At 37.4% G+C, this 18,177-nt stretch overlaps 1 protein-coding gene across 4 annotated transcripts; it reads left to right on the top strand.

Moving 5' to 3' along the window:
* The first annotated feature begins 964 nt into the window (after positions 1–964).
* Positions 965–17,967, top strand: LOC121249828 (ribonuclease E/G-like protein, chloroplastic). Of its 4 annotated transcripts, none has more exons than XM_041148635.1 (14): positions 966–1,220; positions 2,361–2,464; positions 3,450–3,631; positions 5,057–5,309; positions 5,398–6,506; positions 6,587–6,904; positions 7,042–7,083; positions 7,897–8,021; positions 8,868–9,015; positions 10,074–10,146; positions 16,339–16,451; positions 16,689–16,808; positions 17,172–17,327; positions 17,604–17,967. In XM_041148635.1, the coding sequence occupies exons 1-14, from the start codon at positions 1,078–1,080 to the stop codon at positions 17,781–17,783; spliced, it is 3,066 nt and encodes a 1,021-aa protein (XP_041004569.1). In that variant the 5' UTR covers positions 966–1,077; the 3' UTR covers positions 17,784–17,967. The 4 variants fall into 4 exon arrangements, 3 of the variants coding, with proteins under 3 accessions (XP_041004569.1, XP_041004570.1, XP_041004571.1); XM_041148636.1 differs by having other exon boundaries at positions 1,206–1,220; positions 3,364–3,631; XR_005937654.1 differs by lacking the exons at positions 10,074–10,146; positions 17,172–17,327; positions 17,604–17,967 and having other exon boundaries at positions 965–1,220.
* The last annotated feature ends 210 nt before the right edge of the window (positions 17,968–18,177 follow it).

Here is an 18,177-nt window from a genome sequence, read left to right as displayed (position 1 = left end):
AAAGTAATCAAATGACTAATGAGACATATGCCTAACATCGCTAGGCCACACTCTGGTCATGGGAACTTGTACAAGGCAGGGTGGGAAATATGGAGAGCTCTCGATCCTCTGACATGTGAATATCAACAGACCACCAAAGATAAATCAAGGTCAGGGAACCACGCCACATTAATGACACCACTACCCGAGTTACACGCCACATTAATGAAGCTGTCGCAAAACCACGCCACATTAAAGTACTTTGATAAAAGGAACAATATGAAGGGCTCAGACTCTATAGGGACAGACATGATCTGCCCCTTCCCAGACCTCAGTATAAATAACAACTCCCAGGTAGAAAAAACTCTCTCTGATATCTAAACTCTCTCACTTATTTATAAATTTTCAAGAGAATTTATTGACTTTTGCATTGGAGACTCCTCGGCCCTAAGACCGCCCTCTCCCAGTTACCTTTTTCTCTATTTTTATAGGCTCAAGTTTTGAAGACTTGAGTTGCTAAAACTTGACCCAAAAGCATACAAAACACGACGTTAACAATAGTCTTATCATAGCAAAATTGAGGAAATAGAAAAAATACATTGCGTACCTGCTTCTAAATAATTTCTTTTTTTATAAATTCTAAATTAGTCATCTTGAAATTAAATTAATATCTGTATTTTTCAATTAAACTGTTCATCTATTTTCTCATCATGCTCTCATCATTCCATGATATGGTGTTAGATTATAGGTTTATAAATAAAATATAATAAATAGTCTCTAATCATCTAATATCACATCATAAAATAATATGAAAATAATAAAAATTGGGATGATGAGTAACATTATTATTTCGAAAATATCAAATTAGAAGTGTCAGGCCTTTTTTATTTTTTGGGCTGAGAAAAAATGTTTACACATGGAAATTAACCACACGTGCGAAATGCCATCCCAGGCGCCAAGCTCATCCTACTTTATCTTCATCTCCACTTGCCTAAGCTATCCATTCCCTTTGCAGTGAGTCACCAGGTTCAAGCTAACCTCAAATGACGAAATTAAACCTGCAACCGGTCCTAATTTACCAGCCAAGAGCCGGCTCTCATGGCTATCTGTCCCTACTCCTCCACTGAAGTTCAAGTTCCTGCCGGGTGTTTCAGGTTCATGGACCTCCATCACCTCCAAAGGCGCACCGTTACCGCTCCCTTCTCTTCTTCGATTCTCCGCTCCGAACGTTCTCTATCTCCGTGAGTTCACTCTCTCCCCGTCTTTATATATTCATCATATATGCATGTATAGCATATTGCACTCCATGTATGCTTATGTATGTATGTTTGTGTAGTATGTATGTATGGCCTTTCTTGGATGTGCTTTTACTTAGTCTGATTTCAATTTGGTGTCAATTGCAATGCGCGCCCGAAGACAAAGAGTGCATAGTTTTATCGTTGGTCTGAGTTTATAAAAAAGGCCTCTCATCACTTTACCCTAATTTATGTACGGGTAGTTAAGTCTTCCATACATTCCAACAAAATATATAATTTTTATCTTTCGGTGAGCAGTTTCCTTTTTTTCAATCCTTCTGTTATATTGCAATGTCAAAGCGGTATTTGCTGTGTAGGCTTTCTGGTGGCGGTTTGCTAGAGTCAACCGGATATTTTTTATCATATATAATTGACATTGCTTATACCAAATATTTCCCATTTTATTGGGATGTTGGTAATCTATAATCTGCATCAGAAACAAAGCATTCGACTATATGGCAGACTATGGCTGTTATTGCATGTTAAAAGCAATGCTGCCTCTACGTGGGGAAATGAGGGAAAGCACTCATAAGCGATTGAGTCTTTGGATTGGCATATTAGTTCACTGGTGTTCAAATCATTATTTTCTAGGGTTGCTCATTTATCTTTCCAGAAATCCTCAACTTCACCCACCCAATGAAGGAAAACGTATTGCAGTCTTAGAAGCAACAGATTGGCATTAATAGTGCCTTCGCTTGGGTGTGATTTTATCCTTACATTCAAATTCATGAAATAATCTTTTTATTGTTCCATAGAAAAGTCAACAATTTATATGAAACTCATGGCACATAGACAATGAAATCTAGTTTCTCAAATCTTATAAAAAATAGTGTTAGGCTATTAGCCCTGGTTTATGACCAGAAAGATGTGATATTTATAATAATATAACGAGCTATGGTCTTTTTACTCCTGTTCTCACTCTAAATCATCTTCAAATTCGCATCTCATGTCACAAGCTTGTTAATCACTGCTGGTGCACATTTCAAGGATGTAACTGAACTCAACTATTATTTTTCTTCATATCAACTTAAGGCCTTGACTAGAGTTGCTCTCTCAAAATGACTAATACATTCTAGTTTCAATCAGGTATATATGCCACCACATACCCTTTGGAAACATGGTCAGATTCGCGCTTTGTGTAGCGAGTTGTAATTCTTTCAGAAGATCTCCTACAATGGCGATTAAGAAAGGTACATTAAAATTTCCATTCTGAACCTCTTGCTGGTGAGACTCTGAATACTTTGGGCAGTATTGGGTGTTATCTGTTTTCTGCCACTCTTTTATGGTAGAGACCATAAACATGATCAGATTCGCCCTTTGTGTAGCAAATTGTAATTCTTTCAGAAGATCTCCTTCAATGGCAATTAAGAAATGTAAATTAAGATTCCCATTCTGAACCTCTTGCCGGTGAGACTCTGAATACTTTGGGCAATATATGTGTTATCTGTTTGCTGCCACTCTTTTATGGTGGAGACCTAAACTTATTTCAGTGATATCTTGTTTTTCGATTCCAACTTCAGTCTTAGCTGTCTCATTGTATTGAGGCTATTATTTCAAGTTACCTAACTGTTCGATTTAGTGTTCTGTGATTATTTAACTTTTCCTATATGAATTAAGTCTTGCAAAAGTAGATTTCATGTACATTTGATTACTGGTATTTGTTGACTGTATGTCCGGTGTACGTGGCTTCATCTATTTTAATAAGATTCTTATTTACTGATCAAGAAAAATCTGCTGACTGTAGCTTTTTTTTGTGTTGGTGTTTCAAATGGAGGGCTTTTATACGTTTGATAATATAAACTTAGTATTGTTGCTTCTATGTACTGACTAAAAAAGGGTTGCCTATAATCACATGGGGCAAGGAAAATGTGGTGAACATATAATTATATTCCGTGCCCAAAAAGATCAAAGCCATTAGTTCCCCCATTTTGTTGTGATGTGTCAGAGGTCTAAATGGAATTCTCATCAGCAGAGCATCATTGCTCAGTCTTGTAACTTTTGAAGTATAGTTTACCCATTATGAGAGAAAGCCTTCTCTCTGTATCTCCTCTTACTTGATTTTGACAGGAAGATATGTTTTTCTTAACAGGTATTAATGTTTTGGATCATCCTTTCAGGAAGTACTTTCCCATAATTTTGAATGGCTGATGGATCTCACACGTTCTGATTTCTCAGGAAATTCAAACACTAATCTGAAAGGATCATGCAATGTGGTTTGGACTATAGAAGCCGATGTGACAGCTGGTCAGCTTCTGTACTTAACTGGGGATCCTGTTGTATTAGGCTGCTGGAAACCGGAGATGGCAGTACTACTGTCTCCAACTGAACATGCGAACTTATGGAAGGCTGAAGTCAAGGTAATTTCACCTAGCTGCGATGATTGGTTGCAATTTTTGTTGGTAAATACATATAATAACGAGAGATTGGTACTGTATTATCTGCTTTATTGGTTCTTTCTGACAGTTGTTGTCACTTTTGATTCAACCAGTTTAAATAAAGCAAGGAAATTAAGTTTACATTTACAGATCTAGGAGAGCTCTGTTAATGTGCCATCATTTTAACACCCTTTTACTCATTTCTCTCTCTCTCTCTCTCTCTCTCTCTTTCTCTCTATGGCGCTATCTGGGATTGGTAAATTTTTTATCAGTTTCCGTTGAAATGAGAAAGAACAATGTAATCTGCAAATTATTTTCTTTTTGTTTCTACAGAGAATTTCCTTAAAAAGGACAATTATTTCTTTTTTTTTTTTAGTTAGAGATTTATTAATATGTGAAAAGGATGATACCCTAGTACACAAGAAGTGTACAAGAGATACACTTAACTATCAAAATTGAAAAGATCCATAAAGATCTGAAAACTAAGACTGGGAATACAAGAGTGAGTAGCCATCTGAGGATAAAGAGTACTAAAGAAGAAAGCCTTGAGGTCTACCAAAGTCTTGGCAAAAGATTCGAAGTTACAATAGTTTCTTCCTCTCTAAATGCACAACTATCAAGCATAACAAAATCATTTTCCACAAAGTTTCGCTTTGACAACTGTAAACCACTTGTTCCAACACTTGAAGGTTTCCATCACACTACGAGAATGACCAAAAGTATTCTGAAAAGACCGACAGTAAAATTTTTAAGGGCACTAATTACTTCACAATAGAGCAAATGATGATTGACCAAGTCCCCATTCATCTTACAAATACAGCATCCACAATTACATATCTTTTTCTTAATTTGTCTTGAGTGAAGATCTTTACTAAGGCAGCCATCCACACAAGGAAACCACTCTCAAAGGAGCTTTAGTTTGGCATATAATCTTCCATGGAAAATAAGAGCCAATATGGGTAGATGAAGCATTATAGAATAATCTAACTTCAAACATCCCTCTCTTGGAGGGGAACCAACGTTGCTTGTCTTCACCACCCCATCTCAAATAGATAGCATACAATTGGTTGAAGCTTAGTCAAAATGTTCCACCTCTCAATCTTGTGCGGCTCAAATAAATTATCCATCCCACCAGTCAGAAGTCATTAGCAAACCAAGGTGCTCTGCTATGCAAGCATCCTTGGCCACACAATGCTGTATTATTCTGGGAAAGTTACTTAAGAGACTAATCTCCATGCCACACATTGTGCCAGAACCTTAATATTATGAAGAGTAAGTCGTTGAATACTAAATATTACCCTTCACATGAACTAATGGAAGGCACTTGAATGAACTTATTGGCTCCTGGTTACATTACAGAATTATATGCATTACAAATTCCCCTAGTCACCCTTTTGTGCTTGGCAGATGGCTTGTGGTGTAAATTTCAAGTATAATTATTTCATAAAGGGAGAAACATGGCCTTCACATGACATCATTTGGAGACCTGGACCTGAATTTTCTATATCAGTACCTCTACATCTTGAGAAAGACAAAAAAATTATAGTGAGAGACTCATGGATGAGGCTTGATGCCAAAAGGCCTTCTGCACGAGTATGGGATTCCTGGATAGAGGAGACATATCTTCCGATACAATCTTTAATACCGGCTCCAGCCAGAGGTAAAGTATCCATCTATATACTATTGTATATGCAACTTCTTCCCCTAAAATGTTTCTGAACACTCAAATGCTTCCAGTGGTTTGACAGATGAATATGAGATAGTGAATAGCCTTGAAATTGACTCAACAGAGCCAAGGCCCCTATTAAATGATGACATGGTCAATGATATATTGTACTTTAAAAGTGAGGATACCATTAGGGCTGCAGATAATGGTTCTGAGAGAGTTTTCACCGAAAGAGATCAGCCTGTTGAGGAACCCTGGTTATTCCGGTCAGCACTCCTTTTTCCCATTGTTAAGGATAAGATGGGGTATGATGAGTCCAAAAGTACTGTCTGTGTGGAAGATGAGGCGACCAAGATGGAAGATACAGGTAAGTTGTTGCCTGAAGAAGGGAGCAATCTTACATCAGAGGAACCCATATCTACTGTTATTCTGATTAATTCTTCAATATGTACCATGCAAAGGATTGCTGTACTAGAATGTGGGAAATTGGTTGAGTTATTACTGGAACCGGTTAAAACTAATGTTCAGTGTGATAGCGTGTATCTAGGGGTGATCATGAAACTTGTTCCACATATGGGAGGTGCTTTTGTAAATATTGGAAATTCTAGACACTCTCTTATGGACATCAAGCAGAACAGGGAACCATTTATATTTCCTCCATTTCGTCGTAGGACAAAGAAACAAGAAGTCAATGGTTCTGTTATCGGAGCCCTGGAAGAGCATCCAGATGCACATGATAATGCATGTACATTTCATGATATTGTGTTAAATTATGATAATACTGAGGTCAACTCTCAAGATGACTTCGTACAACCCATGCACAATGACTACCAGGAACATGAAGTTGAGGATGATCTTGATGTTTCAGAAGTTCTTAACGAGAATGTAAATGGTACTATAGTTGATTTCGATGAAGCAGAAGCTGATTTTGAGGACTACTTAGATCGAATTGAACATCATCTAGAAGGTGAAACCATTAACAGTTCCCTTCCTGTCGGCGTAAATGGCTCAAATGATTCTCAAATGTCTCATTCCCAACATGTGAAGGACTCTAGGCATACGTTCAGCAATGAAAACAAATGGTCCCAAGTTTGGAAAGGAACAAAAATTGTTGTACAAGTTGTTAAAGAGGGGTTGGGTACAAAAGGTCCCACTCTAACTGCTTATCCTAAATTAAGAAGCAGATTCTGGGTATGATTATCTCTAAATCTGTATCTTTGTGGTTTATTCAACTGTTAGTTTTTGGTTTCTCACTATATTGCCGCTTGCAGATACTGATCACTCGTTGCAGTAGAATCGGAGTTTCAAAAAAAATTGCTGGTGTTGAGCGCACACGCTTGAAAGTTATTGCAAAAACTTTGCAGCCTCAGGGTTTTGGTCTGACAGTAAGGACTGTTGCTGCTGGTCATTCTTTAGAGGAATTACAGAAGGACTTGGACAGTTTGCTTTCAACTTGGAAAGATATAATAGAGCATGCAAAATCTGCAGCTCTGGCTGCGGATGAAGGTGTTGAAGGGGCCATTCCCATTATTCTCCATCGGGCAATGGGTCAAACACTCTCGGTTGTTCAGGATTATTTTAATGATAAGGTGGCTACTTGTCTTTACTTATCATGTCCTAACTCTCGATTATCCCCTTATCTATGCTATTTTGAATGCTTCGTGTGAACTCAACAATCTCACAATCCCATTCCCTAATTATTTTTTTAATTATGACTTACATTCAGGTTCAGAGAATGGTCGTTGACTCACCAAGGACATATCATGAGGTATGACATCAGCTGAATACCAGAGAGGGCTATGTTTCTGGATCAGGAGTCATAATGTGCATCTGTGTTCATCTTTTAGTTTTTTTTTTTTTCCTATCCAGGAAGTATTGAGTGAGGAGTGGTGGTTTTGCTTTTAGTGATTAATAGACTTGTCGAAAAAATGAACTACTATGTACCATAGAACTAATCAATTTAACTATCATAATACCTTGGATTTATCTGAAAGGAAGAAGTTCTTGTGATTGATAATAATTTCGAGAGTCTAATTGTAACATTGACTAGTCCTTTGAAGTATAAGTCTAGATGTGGCTTGAGCTTTTCCTAAGTCCTTACAAATAGTATTTGAGCCTAATGAGTACTAGACAAAAGTTTGAGACTTCAGCCATGCCACTTATAATGGAATAGCCTAATGAGGATGTTAGGGATATAGGAGGGAGGTTGTAACACCTTGGATTTAGTATGAGGGTAATGAATGAGATCTTACATTGCTTGAAAGGGAGAAGTTCATGCAATTTATAATGATTCCAAGGGACTTCAATTGTGATATTGAGTCCTTATGATGTATAAGCCTAGATAAGCCTAGATATGGCTTGGGCTTTGGGTCCTTACAACTATATATTTATGACGATCATATATTGGTGTATGACTGCTGCAGGTTATTATACATGTTTATTCAGTAAAACAATTAGTCATACGTAGAGCATGGTATGGTCCATGGGTTTATGCAGATCTAATTTGCAATTCTGCTCATCTTGTCTTGTCTTCTTCAATATGAAGCGTAACTAGTGTCAACCTTGCCATGTCATTTTTCAGGTTACCAATTACCTTCAGGAAATTGCTCCTGATCTTTGTGATCGAGTTGAGTTATACAATAAAAGAATTCCTCTTTTCAGTGAATTTAACATTGAAGAAGAGATCAATAATATCCTAAGTAAAAGGTGAGGGTCAGTTTGTATTGCTTAGGTTGTCAGTTTTTGCATTATCTAGCACTGAAGTGGCATATGAAGCTGTTTATTCATTAATGTATGTGTTCTCTATATTGGTGAACCATCGATTCAAAATCTTAAGCTGTTTAGGAAGTGGGCCTACAATGTTGATCATGCAAATACCATCTCATATCTATAAAAAACAAAAAAATACCATCTCATACTCTCAATACAAGTTTATGCTGAATTGACTTAGGTTTTTTAAAGGAATTTTTAACATGCATCAATCATCAAGATAAAGCCTCCAAGCACTGAATAAAGCATTATGAAAAGAGGCTTAAGAGAGAACCAATCTTTAGTGGTCAAGGGCAAGGGAATGCTACACTTGGGGTATTCCTGCCGAACAAAAGACAATCTAATTAACTGATTTTTCAGCTTGTTTCACACGTGAAGTTGGCACATCCGATGATGAATATGTTGGTTAAACTAAGAAAGGGTTGGTCTCCTTAGTGTTGGAAGCATGGTTGAAGAATCAGCATAAAATTTAAGGGATACTTGACACTACCATTCCCTAAAATTGGCATCCCCTTTGTATACTCCTAGTGTACTTGGGTTGCACCCTTAGCACGTTTCTAATAAAGCATTGCATCTGACGTATTTATATCACCAAAGAGAACATCAACTAGTCATGGCTCTTTTGAATTAATGTACTCACTTTGACCCTCAAACTATAAAATGTTTCTTGAAATTTTTACTTTTTTCTTGGATATTTATGTTTGCAATGTCAATTGTTGCTGATGAACTTTAAAGTTGGAATTGTTTTCATATTTTGTGTTCATATAATTTCTTGGATGTTAGGGTTCCCCTTGCTAATGGAGGCTCACTCATTATTGAACAAACTGAGGCATTGGTCTCTATTGATGTTAATGGGGGACATGGCGTTTTTGGTCGTGGGACTTCACAAGAGAAAGCCATTCTAGATGTCAATCTTGCAGCTGCAAAACAAGTATGTTTGATGCTTAACTGTTATTAACACTTTGTATGCACACCATGTAGTTAGTGAGCGAAGTTCAATGGCATTATTCCACTTGCCAAATGAGCCACTGGATCTTGGATCCTAAAGTTTATGTTTCCAGCTAGCTAGAGAGTACATGAATCCCTTATACTTCTGTATTTTTCTTCCCTTCTAACTTGTAATAAGTTTATAAATTCCAACTATCTTGGCCGTTGCTTTTTCCATAGTGGTTATAGCTTGTCACTTTGCTTTAACTCTAGACTTCTTGTAATTCTTATGTTAATTACCCTGGTACACACCCAATCAAGCAACTCGATAATTAGTTTATAAAAGTGAATTTTGCGGTTAATAAATATAAGAAATGGGAAATACAATGGCAAAACAACAGCTAACTGTAAGATTTGAATTTGAAAAGCAAGGACTCCTTTCTGCTGTATTTGCCATGTTGTAGTCTTGGTCATGTTTGCGTAATAGTAGTACATCATTATAGCTTCATATGCAAAAGGGGTGGGGAGTCTATAGACCCTCTTTTGCCCCATGGTGAGACAACTAGCACATTGTGGAATGCCATTTTCCACTGAGTTGGGTTGACTTGGGTTAGGCTCAGAAATGTAATAGATCTCTTCGCAATCGGAGAGGGTTATGTGGTAGCCCACAAATTGCAACAGTATCGAGGATGGTCCCTATTTGTCTAGTGTGGAGGATTTGGAGACAAGTGAATGATAGACTTTTTCAGGATTGCAAGTGGATGCTAGAGGAGTTTAAAACTTGATTTCTTCATCCTATGTTCCTTTGGGTAGCTTTTATATATAGTAATGGGCCAAGTTTCTATGATTTCTTGTCTCTTTTCCTATTTATAATTAGGTGTTCCTCTTGTATAACCTATGTACTTGGTATACCTTCTACAATTGTTAATAAAATGTTCGATTGATATAAAAATATTATGTTCATAAATTGGAAGTTTTTAATGGAGCATGAGATTATGCCATCTAACCCACCAGAGCTTTACACGAACTTTTTTGTTTGAAAGAAAATAACATGTTTTTCAGATTGCGAGGGAGTTACGGCTGAGAGATATTGGTGGCATTATAGTTGTAGATTTCATTGATATGACAGATGACTGTAAGTTACAAAATCTCTCCCCCTCCTGTGCATGTCTTCCTTGGGAGTCCTTGTTGGTTGATTTACAAATATTTATTTGTAGAAAGTTACAGGATCAACAACTCAGGTTTGATCTTGTCCCTTAAAGTTTCTACAGATTATCAGCAATTACTTGAGAATAATTCTTCCTTTGTTCTCTGCCATCACGGTATCATACTAAGTTCAGAGTCACTGAGATTTTCGTCTATTTATTAGGGGATTTCCCAGATTCAAAGAGAGACTACTACTTGCTTTTCTTTTAGAATAGAGGAGAGGTTCAACAATATCTGTAGTTTGCATCATTCCTGTTATCTATCTCTATATCATTTTTCTGTTACCCAAACCCAACTGTAGAATCTTTATATGTCATGCTTCGTAAACTGAGTTAACCTTCAGCTGTATCAAAAACTAGGGATATCCAATCAATGGACCATGTTGTGTGCTAGTAAATTTGTTGGGATTTTAACTCAGATATGCAGTAAAGTATTCGCTCGAGCTTGGCACCTGCATCACGTGCGTTCTAGGAGCTTCTTTCTAAGTAGACATAGGAACAAAGGAGAGGTTCACTTGCCTAACCACCTTTGTAGCAAACTTAAGACTTGTTAAGTGGTAAGATATTCGCCCAAAACACAAAGAAAACTCTGAATAATATTGATTAATAGTCAAATTCGAAATTATGAATAATTTTCCAAAAATGAAAAAATCTAAATTATTGTATGAGAAATAAATACATAAATAAACAAGAATCCTACCAAAAATTTGTTCAAAATTGAAATCAAAATCATCTCCAAACTTGAAACCAAATATTTACTAACAAGGCAAGAATGAATATAAATATATGATTTGGGGAAAATAACTAATATTGTATATATTTATATATATGATTTGGGGGAAAATAATTGATATTATTCTGAAGTGATTTGGGGGGAAATAACTGATACCCTATATCAATTTGGGCTTGCACCGTTCTCACCGGGTTGGAGAGAATTCGCCCTTGAATTCTAAACTCTCTTATCTCGATCTTTTGGATGTCCAATTAGACCAATTTTTCTTTCCTTTTGTTGTATCGTCCCGATGATCATGGAAAAACTAAAATTATTTGATCGGCTCGAAATAAAATAATATTGAACATCTTATACTCCAAAATTAAGTTTCTTTCTCACATCTCAAATCCAAAAAAAATATTTTGCATAGGAGAATTTGAAAAAAAATCATCAACTCCAATAAAATCAACATAGTTAATTGTCTCAAAAGTTGTTTTGTGATCTTCAAACTTCAAAACCTCATCACCATTTTCTTTTTCCAAATTTTTTATGTTTTCAGTAAATATAGTTACCTCATCCACTGGGTTATCTTCATCAGGATAGGTATCGTAGATTGGTATAGAGTTTCACCCTATGGAAGAGTGTTCATCCTCAAAATCTTCTTTCTCAGAGTAGTAAATCCACTCAACCTCATGCAATAAATCAACGAAACCTTCAGCTTGTAGAGTACCAGGAAATTCTGGTAAATCAACTCTAAAATCGAGGTCCCCCATGACGCTCCTCCCGACCACGATGCTCCTAGAATAGAGCATGATTGTGATATAGGTTCTCAAAATTGGAATTGGAATCGTGATCTTCCATCTCACGATCATTTGTATCCTGCGCCGTTAGATGCCAGGTTTACTCTGCAATCTATCTCTGCAAATCCTCAATCATCACATCCTGAACGCTACAGTCACGGTGCGGGACTTCCTCGTATAAAACCTACCCACGAAGACCATGACTATGACCACCAGCCCTGAAAACTGATGAGATATAACCCCAGGAAATATGCTTAAGCTCTGATGCCAACTGATGCCGGATAGAATTTAGATTAATTCTAACAACTAGTTTCAATAGATGATCAACATAGAGAAGACGAGAGATTCACCCAAAACACAGAGAAGACGAGAGATTCGCCCAAAACACAGAGAAGACGAGAGATTCGCCCAAAACACAGAGAAAACTCATCGAAATCAGAATCACCTCCAAACTTGAAACCAAATATTTACTAACAAGGCAAGACTGAGCATAAATATATGATTTGGGGAAAAATAACTAATATTGTAAATATATATGATTTGGGGTAAAATAACTGATATTATTCTGAAGTGATTTGGGGGAAAATTATTGATACCCCATATCAATTTGGGTTTGCACCACATTCCTTCTTTAGAAAGGTTTTGCCATCAAATGAAGCCTAAAATCCTCTCTTGGAATGTAAGGGGGATTAATGATGTCAACAAGTGTCTCTGTATTGATCCCTCCTCCGTAGCTGGAAAATTGATATTGTATGTCTTCAAGAAACTAAGCTGAGTTTTATTGATAGAAGCATCATTCGTAGTTTGTGGGGTTGTGCTTTTGTGGGGTGGAGTTATCTTGCTTCGTTGGCTGCTTTAGGAGGTGTGTTGTTGATGTGGGATAAGAGGGTGGTCAAGTTAGTAGATGATTGCATTGAGAATTATTCTATGGCGGGTTCTTTTAAAACCATTGAGGATGGGTGCCGATGGGCTTTTGTGGGTGTGTATGGGCCTAATGTGGATAGGGAGAGAAGGTTTTTGTGGAGGAGTTGGCGGGTTTGTTTTACTTGTGGGATGTGCCTTGGTGTTTGTGCGGGGACTTTAATATTGTTTGGTTTTCCAGTGAGAGGGCGGGTGCAACTACTTTATCTGTGGCTATGGAAGAGTTTTCAGAGCTGATTTTTTATCTGAATATTGTGGATCTTCCATTGGCAGGAGGGTTTATACTTGGTCTAACAGTAGAGGGTCATGGTTGGATAGATTTCTAGTCTCTCCTTCTTGGGAGACTCACTATCCAGATTTATGTCAGAAGAGGTTGCCCTGTGTTTGTTCTGATCATTATTCCATTTTGCTTGATTGCGGTGGCTTACTTGGGGGGTAGCATTATTTTCAATTCGAGAATATGTGGCTTGCAGTTGATGGATTTGTGGAGAAGGTTAGGAATTGGTGGGTATCTTATTTTTTGGAACTCCTAGCTTTATTTTGGCAGGTAAACTTAAAGCTCTAAAGTTTGATTTAAAGAAGTGGAATAATGAAGTCTTTAGACATACTAAAGTGCAGCAAAATCTGCTTTGGGATGAGTTGCATGCTTTGGAGGAGGGGAGCTAAATGAGAAGTCATTGTCAAGGAAGAATGAGGTAGTGACTGAAATTGAGAAGGTTTTGTTGATGGAAGAAGTTTCTTGGAGGCAAAAATCAATGGTGCTTTGGTTGAAAGAGGGGGATAGTTGTACTAAGTTTTTTCACAAGATGGCTAATTCACATTGGCGCAATAACGCTATTAAGGTACTTCATTCCGGTACCAATGTGCTTCACACCCCTGATGAGATTCAAGATCACATTGTGCAGTATTATGAAGATCTTCTAACCGAGACAGAGGAGTGGCGTCCTAAGTTGGATGGTTTGAATTTTGACTAGCTGGATTTCTGCGCAATCAGCTGGTTGGAGGGCCTTTTGAAGAAAATGAGGTGCATCATGGTGGTGAGTGGAATGTGTAAAGATAAAGCTCCAAGCCCAAATGGCTTCTCCATTGCTTTTTTTCAAGAGTGTTAGGATATAGTGAAAGTAGAAGTTATGCGGGTATTCCAAGATTTCCATTCTTGTCTGAAGTTTGAGAAGATCCCTAAGATAGCCGGTGCTCATGAGTTGAAGGATTTCCGTCCTATTAGTTTGATAGGTGGGATCTATAAAATTATATCGAAGGTGTTAGCTAATCCCTAAGATAGCCGGTGCTCATGAGTTGAAGGATTTCTGTCCTATTAGTTTGATAGGTGGGATCTATAAAATTATATCGAAGGTGTTAGCTAATCGTATGAGTACAGTGATGGATGAAATCATTTCTAAACCTCAAAATGCTTTCGTTAAGGGACGTATAAGGATTGGTATTCCGGAAGTTCTTTGCAAGCTTGATATGGAAAAGGCATACGAACACGTGTGCTGGGGTTTTCTCTTTTATATGCTAAAAAGATGCGGCTTTGGAGATAGGTGGTGTGGATGGGTTAGACATTGTGTTTCGACTGCTTGGTTCTCTGTATTAGTTAATGACAATTCTTGTGGTTTTTTTAGAGTTTGAGGGGTCCGAGACAAGGGGATCCGTTATCCCCTTTCCTTTTTGTTTTAGTGATGGAAGCATTGAGTCGTATGGTGGAGGCTGCTGTAGGGGGTTTTGTCTCTGGTTTTTCGATGGGCAATATTAACAACGGTACTACTTCAATCTCCTATTTATTATTTGCAGATGATCCTCTTATTTTTTGTGATGCCGACAGTGGACAAATTTAAGCTTTAAGGGCTATTTTATTGTGCTTTGAAGCTGTCTTGGGCCTCAAGGTGAATTTGGGCAAGTCAGAATTGGTACCGGTGGGAAATGTGAGGAATATGAACCTTTTAGAGGATTTGTTGGGCTGCAAAGTTGCTTCTCTTCCAATGAAATATCTTGGGCTTCCGTTGGGGACGTCGTTCAAAGTAAAGAATATTTGGGATGGTGTTGTAGAAAAGGTTGAGAAAAGACTGTCAGTTTGGAAGCGTCTATATTTATCAAAAAGAGGAAGACTAACCCTCATTAAAAGCACCCTTTCCAACCTTCCCACTTATTATCTTTCCTTATTCCCTTTACCAGTTGGAGTGGCAAACCGGATTGAGAAGTTGTTTAGAGCATTCTTATGGGGTGGCATGGGAGAGGAGAATAAATTCCACCTTGTGAGTTGGCATAGGGCGTGCTGCCCAATTGCGAATGGAGGCCTAGGGGAGCGAAACTTGAGTAATTTTAATAAGGCACTGTTAGGGAAGTGGCTATGGAGGTATCAAATGGAAGGGGACTCATTGTGGAGAGAGGTTATTGATCAAAAGTACGGAGGTGATTGGGGGACGATGCTCTAAGGAGGGTAGGGGATCTTATGGTGTGTGTTTATGAAAATATATTAGAAAGGGGTGGGACAGTTTTGTAAAACATACTAAGTTTGAGGTTGGAGAGGGTGCAGGAATTCGTTTTTGGTTTGATGAATGGTGGGGTGAGAGAGCCCTGCATTCTATTTTCCTGGTTGTTTTTAGCTTGGCTGGAAATCAACAAGCCGCTGTTTCAGGGTTGTTGAGCCGTGCTAATGGGTCTGTGCAGTGGAATGTTACTTTCATTAGAAATGTACAGGATTGGGAACTTAATGAGATTGCAGATTTTTTCAGTTTCTTGTATTCTCTGAATTTAGGAGGAAATGAGAGGGATCGAATGTTGTGGAAACACACGGGGAGCAAAAAATTCTCTGATAAATCTTATTATAAGGTGTTGTATGGCCAGCAGCAATTCCCTTTTCTGTGGAAGAGTATTTGGAGGGCGTTTGTGCCGTCTAAAGTTGATTTTTTCACTTGGACAGCTGTACTTGAGAAGATTTTGATGATTGACAATTTGAGGAAACATGGCATGGTTGTTGTGAAGTGGTGTTTCATTGTAAGAAAAATGGTGAATCGATTGATCATTTACTCTTACATTGTGAGGTGGCTAGGGAGTTATGGGTTGGGGTTCCTAATAGAGTTGGGTTATGCCAGTGAGAGTGGTGGATTTACTAGCATGCTAGAATAGGCGGCACTGAAGCTCTCAGTTGGCAGCAGCGTGGAGGATGATTTCTTTGTGTATTATGTGGTGTTTATGGATAGAAAGGAATGAACGGTGCTTCAACGGCAAAGAGCAAACTGTTGAAGATATCTGGAAATTGTTTGCGTCTTTTTTGCTGCAGTGGTTCTCGGCTATTGTCCTTAAGGGAGGAAATGCTTATGAGTTTTTATTTTCTTTTCAAGTTTCTAGAATGTAATTAGGTGCTTCTTTTGTATACTTCCTGTGTACATTAGCTTCGCCTAGTTTCATTAAATAAAGTTTTTCTTACATATATAAAAAAAAAAAAAAAAAAGGTTTTGCCAACGTAAATAAAGAACGTTTTGTATTAAAATCATATTACAGCAATGCGTGAGGGAGAGCTTGATATGTTAAGAATTAGGAGAACTTTTGTAGTTAACGATCATAGAAGTTATTATCATTTTTTATTTAAGAAATCAGCACTTGCAAAAGACGTACTAGGTTTCTGTGATTATAATTAAAAGGGTATGACTTATTTTTATTCAATTATCATCCATTATCTTACTTTTCAGCAAATAAGAGATTGGTCTATGAAGAGGTTAAGAAGGCTGTGGAGAGAGACAGGTCAATGGTGAAAGTATCTGAATTATCTAGGCATGGACTTATGGAAATAACAAGAAAGAGGGTATGATCCTTGATTTTAAGTTCACAATTTTCTTTTCTTTCAATATCCAGGAATCTTCCAAAACCAACATGGCCTCATCCCAACTATTGGGATTGGCTTCATCATAAAATGGAATGAAAATACATTATCATGATCTAATTTGCAGGAAGAATATTCATTTGAGAAGTTTGACATGGTAGTAGAGGAGTTCAACTGATTTTTTTTTCATCTAATGAATTGTGGCACAATGTTTGACAGGTTCGGCCTAGTGTGACATTTATGATTAGTGAGCCATGCACATGCTGTCATGCTACCGGGAGAGTTGAAGCTTTAGAGACCTCCTTTTCAAAAATTGAACAAGAAATTTGTCGGTTGCTAGTAAGTTTTACAGTGTCAAATGTGTTTTAGTTTTCTACTTTGTCTACTTTAAAAGGTGAAACACCAAAAAACTTGTGAAGATTTGCAACATGCTATTGGGGATAAAACAACACATTCCTACAATGAATTTCCTTCTAAAAGTACTAAAAAAAAAAAATAATGAAACGAGAAATTAGAAGGCAGTTGGTTTTCAAGTTAAAGTTTTGTATAAAGTGGGCTTTATAATCTTCATTAACTTGTGAATTCGTCATAATTTGGTCTATATATCTCTGATGCACCTCTACAAATAATAACGTTATGGTTCCACTGACATACTGTGCCGTTATCACTATACCTGTTTGGTTTTATCTATTCTTTTTTCAGGCAATGATGGACCAGAAAGCAGATCCCGAGAAACCAAAGTCCTGGCCAAAATTTATTTTGAGGGTTGACCACCACATGTGCAACTATTTAACTTCCGGGAAAAGGACTAGGCTTGCCATCTTAAGTAGCTCGCTCAAAGTTTGGATTCTCCTAAAAGTATGCTTGATTCGCGAGTTTATTTTTCCATTTAGATCCTGGAAATTCCATATCATGACAGTGGTTAGCATCAAGTTCATTACTGGAAGGGTAGGCATGATTTTTGTAAAACACCCTGATGAGTTAACTATCCCTCGTTCTCTTTGTTAATACTACGAGAACAACATCGGGAGAAATGAGGGTGGGGAGTTGCTCAACAGCTGTTCTTTAGATAAATCGATACATGTTTATAATCTGCAATGCTAATAATTAATTGACAAAGCTCTAATCTGTCAGGTTGCTAGAGGTTTGACCAGGGGTGCATTTGAAGTGAAACCTCTAACAGATGAAAAGGAAAACAAGAATCGGCATCAAGCTGCCATTTCCATGTTACGACCAACAGAGATTACGCCTAACAGCTCTGGGAAAAAGGTGACCCTCATTCCGGTCAAAAGATGGAAGACCGGTGGGAAATGAAATTTTGCCGGATTCACTTGTTGTTATCTATACAAATAGGCATAATATTATCATTTTGTTACGAAATTAGGAGGGACAAGGATGACTTTCATTTCTGTAATTTGCTTGGGCACGACAGTGCCCACCCACTTTCAAAATTGGGAACATTCATAATGCAATATTGCAGGCTGAGGGGTTTTGTTCTCGAGAGCAGAATGTTTCAAGTGATCAATGGTGGCTTCAATTAGCAATTCAAGAAGTTTTTTTTTTTTTTTTTTATCGGTAAACAAAATTTTATTTATCAAAAGTGAGATAGAGAATGCCAAGTATACGGGACATATACATGAGCAAATTTAAGTCTAGCTTAGGGATACAAGGAAATTATAAAAAGACCTGTCCTGAAAATCAATTACAA

Source organism: Juglans microcarpa x Juglans regia, chromosome 2D, assembly GCF_004785595.1.
Source record: "Juglans microcarpa x Juglans regia isolate MS1-56 chromosome 2D, Jm3101_v1.0, whole genome shotgun sequence".
Lineage (NCBI taxonomy): Eukaryota > Viridiplantae > Streptophyta > Magnoliopsida > Fagales > Juglandaceae > Juglans > Juglans microcarpa x Juglans regia.
The sequence above is the reverse complement of the archived record's forward strand: the minus strand, read 5'-3'. Positions and strand labels throughout refer to the sequence as shown.

Coding starts and splice junctions, on each gene's coding strand:
- LOC121249828 (XM_041148635.1), top strand. CDS start 1,078: ATGGCTATCTGTCCCTACTCCTCCACTGAAGTTCAAGTTCCTGCCGGG. Junction 9,016..10,073: donor ATCTTGCAGCTGCAAAACAA/GTATGTTTGATG, acceptor CATGTTTTTCAG/ATTGCGAGGGAGTTACGGCT. Junction 17,328..17,603: donor AAGTTTGGATTCTCCTAAAA/GTATGCTTGATT, acceptor CTAATCTGTCAG/GTTGCTAGAGGTTTGACCAG.